This window comes from Topomyia yanbarensis, chromosome 3 (assembly GCF_030247195.1).
Source record: "Topomyia yanbarensis strain Yona2022 chromosome 3, ASM3024719v1, whole genome shotgun sequence".
Taxonomy (NCBI): domain Eukaryota; kingdom Metazoa; phylum Arthropoda; class Insecta; order Diptera; family Culicidae; genus Topomyia; species Topomyia yanbarensis.
This window is the reverse complement of record NC_080672.1, coordinates 148,759,806-148,768,994: the sequence shown is the minus strand read 5'-3', so window position 1 is coordinate 148,768,994 and position 9,189 is coordinate 148,759,806. Positions and strand designations below refer to the sequence as shown.

Below are 9,189 nucleotides of genomic sequence, written 5' to 3'. Positions count from 1 at the left end.
ACAGGCTTTGGTTACACTAGTTTCAAATTACAGCTTTATCTACCATGGATTTTTCCTCCATAAGCTATTTTTCTCTATTAATCTTAGGCTATAAATACACTGTTTTTATTTAATATAACGCATCATTATTAAGTCATTTTTGGTCAAGAATAGTTTTCCTGACATTTTTGGTACTTCCCAGACTTTTAAAATATTTTGCAGAGATTTGAAAAAAATATCTGGCATCTCTGACCAACAGTTAACGTTTCGTTGACGTTTCCTTGCGACGTGTAGTGGTTACTTCGATACGTGGATTCCGAAAGGAGAAAGTAAGAGTGGATCTGACGTTGCTAGAGCGGCATTCGTATTTGCAAACGTTATTCGTTTCGGAATTGGTGGTGTAGGACGTTATTACTGTTGAAGGCTTATTGGTTTAGTCAATACTGTTGAAGGCTTAGTAGCTCATTTTCCGGCGATCAAATAGCTCTGAAACAATGGTAAGTTTTTAACTGAAAATTCAACTGAGTTTATCCTACGTTTTAGTGGGCTACAACAAAACTTTCAGCCCGCTCCAGCTAGTTCTACATCCGTCGGAAGCGGAAGTCGCTCTCCCACAAAACCATCGTCGGCACCACGGGCTAGCGCAGGAGGTTCTAGCAATCTTAAGCAACGAAAGACAACCACTACAGCGACTGCAGCACGAAATCGCACTACAGGAACCGGATCTGGTGGAATGTGGCGTTTTTACACCGATGACTCTCCCGGTATCAAAGTGTAAGTAAATGTTTTTTTAGATAATCCAAATATTAAATCAATCGAATGGTTCCAAATAACAGTTGCCGTTTTTTCGAAAATTCGATGATCCAAATATTGAGTCAATAGAACGGTGCCACTATGAATTCCCGTTTTTTCGGAATATATTTTAAGCTAAATTGAGTCGGACTCAAAACTTCAATATTGTCAAAGTCTGCGACTTGCTAGCATTTGTGGGTTCGGAACTGATTCAATTTTAACCTCAGGCAAAAAACGACTACAGAGCGTGCTAGAATAACTATGCTAAAATACTGTTTTTTCATCTAGTGGTCCAGTTCCGGTTCTGGTGATGTCTCTACTGTTTATTGCATCCGTTTTTATGCTGCATATTTGGGGAAAATACACTCGCTCTTAAGTAGTATCATATCTAAGAATAACGTAAACTGGTAAGCACAGCAAAGGATACGGTAAATGTAATTCTTAATATTTAGAGCCTACAGAAATTATTTTTAGTTGTTTTGCAATAGTATGGAGAAGACATTGTTTTCCTAAATGAAAAACAATCCGTTTCACATCAATTTGCTGTATAATTTAAGTCATTCATGAAAAATACCCATGTTCGTATGCAAAATATAGCAAAAATGATTACACAAAATTGTTTTGATGTTTTGTTCGAAAGATTCTACCTAATGCCATTAAAGAAATAATATTATCACAGAGAAATATATATTATATTATACTCTATTATCATATTATACTCTTGAGTAAGAATTGACGATGTCGACACTAAAAATAATTCACACTTTCTATTCATATGTGCAAACTGCACTTGAAAATTAATGTGTTCATCATATACACAGCATCTCAATTTCAAGTGGTTTTCTTATAAACCTCATGAACTGTACGTGTTCATATTAAATTCATGTTTTCCCTAAAGAGGCAATCCAAGAGTCAAAATATTAAATTTCACAGGATATACATAAACTTTTCAAGCGCCAATAAACTTGCCAATAAAATGCATTTCAAATGTAGCGAAATGGATCCCCACTTTCAATTCATGTGCTTGGCGCACTTTAAATTCAATGTACTCATAACACGTTAGTTTTAAGTGTTTTTCTCTTGGATATTATCACCCCGGTGGCACGGTGATAGTTTCCTGAAACCTCCGTTTGTTGTTGTGGTGGCGTTGTTGTCAACAAATTATTAAGCTATATTCATACTGTTCCTACGTATGGCGCACATGCATACAGAGATATGAAAATCTATTAAAAGGTTTTCAATGTTATTCGAATAAATTGCATTCGTTTCGACACAAAGACTGAGCTAAAAATTTAGGTGAAATAAGGAACGAGTAGAAATATCGATTGAAGAAGCAGTATGTGATAAGCCAACCCTAACGTGCGGTGTGATAGGAATCTTCAGGGGTATAGAGTATTTTCCAATCTGTAGCTGATTAGTGTGATTAACGATTTGTTTTGATCCACCTACTATAATTTTCTGATAGGTCAAGGAAAACAGTTGATCTTAATCAGCTGAATTACTTTTGTAATTGAACATGAAGGAGTATTTTAAGTCCCCGGCTTTAGTTTTACAGGGGCACAGAACGTTTTAAAAACATTATAAGTAGTATATGGGATTTTATTCCAATGTTTCAATTAGACATGAAACTCTACATAGGATATAGACACTACAATGTTATCTAACATTCGAAAAGCTTTTTCGCATAAGCAATCTAACTTAGCATCTTCAAGATAAGTAAAGATTAGGAAACTGACTGTATGCGGATGTCCCCAAGGAGTTATTATTTCATTCATGCGATCTTGTCGAGGATAGTTCATATATTTAAAATATAATAACCACAAACAAGACATTTTTTGAAAAAAAAATAAATTGCCAATTACAAAAATACTAAGAATTATGAAAAGTCGGTCAATTTATACGAAAGTATATTATTTAAACTAAAATTATTTTATCACGGATATATACGTACTACATTAAAATGCTCAGTAGGTGATTGGGAAATCATTTCCATAGATGAAGTTTCGGCAACAAACCTTCCATGCTTGCATTTTGCTGCATTTTCAATAGCGCATAGCTCTACAGACTTAAAATGTTCGCCGCAAAGCCATTTAGGGAAACCAACCTAATTTTAACTTCTATGAAACCACATTCTTTAGATTGTTTTTTTCTTTTCTTATTTTGCTTATAGAGGTTTTAACCTTAAGGTCATTCGCCTCTTTTCGGGTTGGAGAAATTTTTTTGGAAAAATCTCTAAAGTTATGTGCGGGGTTGGGAATCGAACCCAGGTGAGCTGCTGTACATGGCAATCCATTTACCAACTACGCTATGCCCGTCCCCACTATTTAGATTGTTGTTTAAGTCACAGCATCGTTAGTTTATTTTTAATTGCTAATCAATAAAAACTCACAGTTGTCGAAAACAATTCATAACTCCACGGTTTCCAAGAAGAGTCGGTAGAAGCGATGTTTTTTTCTAATGAGATTAAAGAGTACAATTTAATAGTGTTCCAATGATTTAATAATTGTATCTGTCTTTGGGTTATGCATTTACGTATTTGAAAAGGTTCCTTTGTAGTTTTAGTTCGAGGTATAAAATAAATAGTACCTAAAATAGGTCGATCAAAAATTGGTACCAAATTATTTGGACACATCTAGTTTTTCATTCTTAATAGCAGTGTTTTATCAATTTAGAATAATCAACATGTAAAAAATCAAGTAACGGTGGGACGAATGCGGATTATATTCGAATTTCTTCTCAAATAATTAGCAAGTCAATGGAATTTATTACAATTAAATGTTTGATTATGTTGCTCTATTGTGGGGTAAAAAGTAAAACTCTATCGTTCTGACAGAGGAATTTTCCTAACAATGCTGTCGCTAAACATTTGCTAACTACAAACGTAGTTTACACGGAGTGCCCCCGCAGTCAATATGTGCTCTAGTTTCCCATTTAAAGTAATTTTTCTAGCCATATGGTGTAATAATAGCCTTTTAAGCAGCTTTCAAGTACCCTTAAAGCATAGGCTGCTTGAAAGTACTCTAAGAACTTTATGTGAACTTTAAAGTCCACTTTTTAAGTATTTAAGTATTATCCGAATTTTTGGTTACTTAGGCTAACAGTCTTGTTTGCCAGTTGATACGAAATGGAAACATAACAAAAAGCATCGAGTTTCTCGTACGGAGGAGTTATTAAAAATAGCTGGGGTGAAATCCGCAATGATATGACAATCAGAACATCTTGTCGACGGTACGGCATTCCAAGATACAATTCTGGGTGAATAAACGCTATGAACATCAGCCAAGATCTGGAGCTGCTCCAGATAAACCAAGTGGAATAACTTAAGCTTGTTAAATAAGTGAAGAAAACTACATAATGCCAGTTACGTAGATGTTTTGTCTGACTTGTTTATGATATTTTTTCATGCATACCTTATTTGAAAACTATCTTAACTAAGTTTATCTCAAATACATTTAATATACTGCAATAAGAACGAGGCAGTATCACAGTTTAGTTGAATGAACTTTACCGTTTCCAAAAAAAATTTCGATCACGTTCAGTGTGTTCAACATATATTTTTGACACCGTCAGAATTAAAATGGAAGGGTCCAAAATGAAGAATTTCATGATGTTAAAAAAGTTAATGCCAATTAGTGAAACATCCATTGACAGTTTCTGTCTAACCGGAGTAATACATCTTTTTCTACGTAAACGAAAAGTCACTACCTCAAACTTGGTTGGTTACTCTAATTCTACCATTTTGTATTTTCGACACAGAACATTAGAATGACAATAAGCCGTTTTCTCTATAAATGGGAAAATGATATTCATGACTTCGTTGTTTTACTGTAATCATTGCGAATCTAAATCGATTTCAAACCCCGAGAAAGATTTGTTTACTGTCACTTGAGATTTTTTACCCCTGTTGTTTGTGTATCGGTGCAAAAATCGTATCGTTGGTTAAATCAGAGGGATGAAATTTGTTTGCAGTGGTTGTTTTTCAACAAGTTGTTAAGCTACGTGGAAAGCCAATAAATTTTAAACACGAAACTTATCAATTAAATAATTCACTATCTCTTCAAATATTGCTCTGCGATTTTAATACCTACTGCAATCATTTTATACATTTATATGAAGTTAATATTCAGTTAGCATAATAACGGATAAAATAATTAATTTTTTGGTAAATATTTATTACGCACAGAGACGATGTCGCACAAAACTAGATATGAACATAGCTTAAACGCATTTTCTGACAGCTAATAGAACCAAAGAACCAAAATTTTTGGCTTCAAGACAAATGTATGTAGATGACAGCCGTGCCACCGAGGTGGATATTATAGGTTTCATATTTCACTTTCAAGTGTTTCGCCTATGGTTTCGATATGAATGAAATTGTGTTACAAAAATGGCAGATGAAACGAATGAAAAGTTGTATCTATAAGATATGATTATAGATGTCCTGAGGGTATTAAATACAAATTTTGTACTTTCCACGTTTGTTGCTACTGATTATCTACAGGTATTGTTTACAGATAAAAGGCTCGAAAATTATAAGATTGATGATCAAGCTACGATGGAGTTTGCAACCTGCCATCCCAAGTTTCATCTGCAAACTATGGTAGATCTGATAAGGCAACCTATAGTGTCGTACAAGTCGCATGGGTTTGGATGTGTTATTGTCCTAAAAGGAAACAAGCTAGAAAATGTTTTTTTTTCAATAGTTTCGGGCCAAAAAATTGAAAAGGGACTGAGATATTAACTCACGGTACTAATCTGCATCAGAATATGCCTTAACCCGCACACCCCTAAAGATCCCTATGCTTAGATAAGTTTTCTGGCGGCTGAAATGGACTTGGTTGTTTTTCGCGTTTTTCAAACATGGCGGTTCATGTTTGGCTTAAGCTTAAAATAGTTTTTTTAAACAATTGTTCTCGCTTGTATTTTGTGTGTCTAGTGCACTTCATTTTGCCAACTAATGTGGGAAATTGTGGAATCGTGTGTAAATATAGTGGAACAACCCAAGTAACCATAAGCATTAAACCATTGCACTATATTGGCTATACATTTGCACTTATGTTGCATTGAAACTCCATTACAGCATTAACAATGCAATAAAACTCTATATTAGCATCAATAATGCATAACTGCACAGCCGACATATAGCATTATTGCTTGCTCTATATACGTATATAAAGCTGATATACGCGTACATGCTTCAAGGATCTTTAAAGCATGTAAGCTTTACAAGTGCATTTAATGCCATTATAGAGCAAATTAAAAGCCGATATAATGCTATTGTAATGCTGTGGGTTTATTTGTTATGCAACTCTTCTTGAAGATTATATTCGGCATATTTCATTTTAATCGAACATACACAGAAAAAAAAATGTTGGTAAAATAAGAGTTTTTCACTCTTAGCAAAAAACAACCAACGCATATTCTTAGTTTAAAAATAAAACTTTTGTTTTGACTACTATTCTTGATTTGCTTAAAAGGAAAACTTTTACTTTGATTATTATTCTTGATTAATTTAAAAGTTTTACTTTCAACCTAATAGTTGGCGTTGGTTGTTTTTTGTTAAGAGCGGAACACTCTTACTTTTACCAATATTTTTTTTCTGTGTGTATGCAATATAGTCCTGAGAGCAAACGCAGCGCACTTACCGTGAAGGACGAGGCAAGGTACCTCAGTTGGAGACTTACTAAAGGTAATTTTCGTAAAATTATCATATCATGTCAGAACGAAAACCCATTAAGAATATTCATTACAATGCATTAGAAGAGAGACAATTACGGTTTTAAACAGAACATTTTATTTTAAATTTTTTCTTTTTGCTCATCATACCGAAAGGAAATATAAGCAATGGTTTCAAAACTATGCAGAGATGCCAGGTACTTTTTTCAAATGTCTGCGATAATAATTTTAAAAGTCTGCGAAGAACAAAAAATGTCAGGAAAGCTAGTGTAACCAAAAGCCTTTATATTCAAAAAGCTGCAAATATCTGCAACCAAACTAAGAAATCTGCAAATATCTGCAACCAAACTAAAAAATCTGCAAATATCTGCGTCATCGAAAAAATCTGCAGCTTAAATTAAAAGTCTGCCAATTTGCAGACTTGTCTGCAAATCTGGCATCTCTGAAACTATGGCGGACGATGACAGCTAGCTGAAGCTTTTTACTAGCATTAGTAAAGCTAATATAAAGCTTTAAAATTTGACATTTGTGCGCTGGTGCTATATAATAGCATTAGTACTGCAGAAACGAGTTGTCAATCTCTGCGCAGTAATAGCACTATATTTCGCATTTTCTGGCATAATAAACTCTTAATAAAGGTCAGATTGTGGTAAGTTTTGGTGTGCAATGCCAATTTCACCATTGATTCTTCCCTTTTTTTTTCCTTTTTTATTTCGACTATGTTAGTCAAATTTTCTTTTTTTTTAAGTTTTAACGACATTCAATTAGCTAGAGATTACTGGGTAGGGAAAGTTATGAAACTTAGAGCCATAGTACTCAAGTGAGAGCAAGGATGTGAAGTAAACAGATCGGAAAGCTAGAAGTGGCAGGGTCATTAGAACAGGCTTAATATCAGAGATGCCAGGTTTGCAGACAAGTCTGCAAATTCGCAGACTTTTAATATAAGCTGCAGATTTTTTCGATGATGCAGATATTTGCAGATTTTCTAGTTTGGTTGCAGATATTTGCAGATTTTTTAGTTTTGTTGCAGATATTTGCAGATTTTTTAATATAAAGGCTTTTGGTTACACTAGCTTTCCTGACATTTTTTGTTCTTCCCAGACATTTAAAATTATTGTTGCAGACATTTGAAAAAAGTACCTGGCATCTCTGCTTAATATCATGCGGGCTTCATTTTTGCCTTCTGATAATGAGGGTCGAGCTTAGGCAGAATAACTACGAATCACCCGTGTTCACTATCATGTGTCCTGATAAAGGTAGACGTATCTATCTTTACCGTGACAACCGACATTGATTCTTCCTATAGTTTGGTGGTGATTAACCAGTGTAGTGATAAGTTTATGACTAGATAATGAATCCGAAAATAAGCAAGTCGTGTGCGTGAGTTGAGCGGTAGTGGACATGCTTTTGCTTACGTCCTCGATTTTAGGTGAAACCGTCGCGAATGATAACACGTGAAGTGTTTTTTATCTAGTCTAGTGATGTAGCTCCCTCTTAGTTATGCGAGGAATGGGGAATAGGAAAATAGGGATCTGTAGGAGTGTGCGGGTTAAGGCATATTCTGATGCAGATTAGTACCGTGAGTTAATATCTCAGTCTTTTTTCAATTTTTTGGCCCGAAACTATTGAAAAAAAAACATTTTTTAGTTTGATCCTTTTAGGACAATAACACATCCAAACCCATGCGACTTGCACGACTCTATAGGTTGCCTTATCAGATCTACCATAGTTTGCAGATAAAACTTGGGATGGCAGGCTGCTAGCGGATTGAAAAAGTACCAGATCATGCTGCGTGGGGTGCTGTCCCGGTTAACAATGAGGCGAACGAGATATTTGCAGATACATCATTTAGTAGGACAACTGTCAGTTTGCTGGTTGAATATAATTTTTTTTAATTTAAAAATCATAAAAGAATAATTAAGGTTTAAGAATGATATGAGTGTACTCGTAAGGACACCCGCTATCAATACATATGAAAAACTGGCACAATTTTTCCAAGTTAAAGATCCCTATTCGGCTAAAATCAACCTAGTTAAGTGGTTTTGATTCTCATTTTCGCAATCACTGTGGAGTGGAGAATTTGTGTTAGTGCAAAGTAAAAGGAGATAGGAAAGCATATGCCCAGTAAGGGCATGATGGCTCATACAGTGCAAATGTATATGTTTCATTGTATTGGTGGAAACAAATCACTCAGAAATCATCAACGTAGCAGCGGATATTTATATCAGGGAGTATTTATATATATTTCGTTTTTAAGTATCACTATTCATACAACATTTGAATACGCATTGTAGGCAATAACTATACAAAAAGAAAATTGCCAGTATAACTGTAATGAGTGTCATTTTTAAAAGCTTTCAGCATCTGACGCGACCGCAAGCTCATGATGATATGTAGTGGCGATAGTATTTCATATCGTGTCGCTAAGACAGCTTTTACCCGGTCAAACCATTCGGAATTTGCATTCCAAATCAATTGCAACAACCGATTCTGAGTCGGAATCGGTTGTTGCATTTGATTTGGAATCCATAATGACTCCATTCAGAAATCCGAACCGGTTCCGGAATGAGTTTTACTGGGTAACAGTAACGTACTTGCATGCAAGTTCTCAAATTATAGTGCTTTCCATTGACAAATCGATATATAGGTGACGATACAGTCAAAATAATCATGTTCACGATTAATGAAACGCAGGCTGTGCAAAACAATTTAGAGTTTTGTATTAAAAAGTCTATGACATTT

At 34.7% G+C, this 9,189-nt stretch overlaps 1 protein-coding gene across 1 annotated transcript; it reads left to right on the top strand.

Annotated features, from left to right (window-relative positions):
• Positions 1 to 257: 257 nt before the first annotated feature.
• Positions 258 to 1,387, top strand: LOC131689368 (protein transport protein Sec61 subunit beta). Its single transcript, XM_058974416.1, has 3 exons — positions 258 to 476; positions 545 to 753; positions 1,060 to 1,387. The coding sequence occupies exons 1-3, from the start codon at positions 474 to 476 to the stop codon at positions 1,145 to 1,147; spliced, it is 300 nt and encodes a 99-aa protein (XP_058830399.1). The 5' UTR covers positions 258 to 473; the 3' UTR covers positions 1,148 to 1,387.
• Positions 1,388 to 9,189: the final 7,802 nt, after the last annotated feature.

Coding starts and splice junctions, on each gene's coding strand:
- LOC131689368 (XM_058974416.1), top strand. Junction 754..1,059: donor GACTCTCCCGGTATCAAAGT/GTAAGTAAATGT, acceptor TTTTTCATCTAG/TGGTCCAGTTCCGGTTCTGG.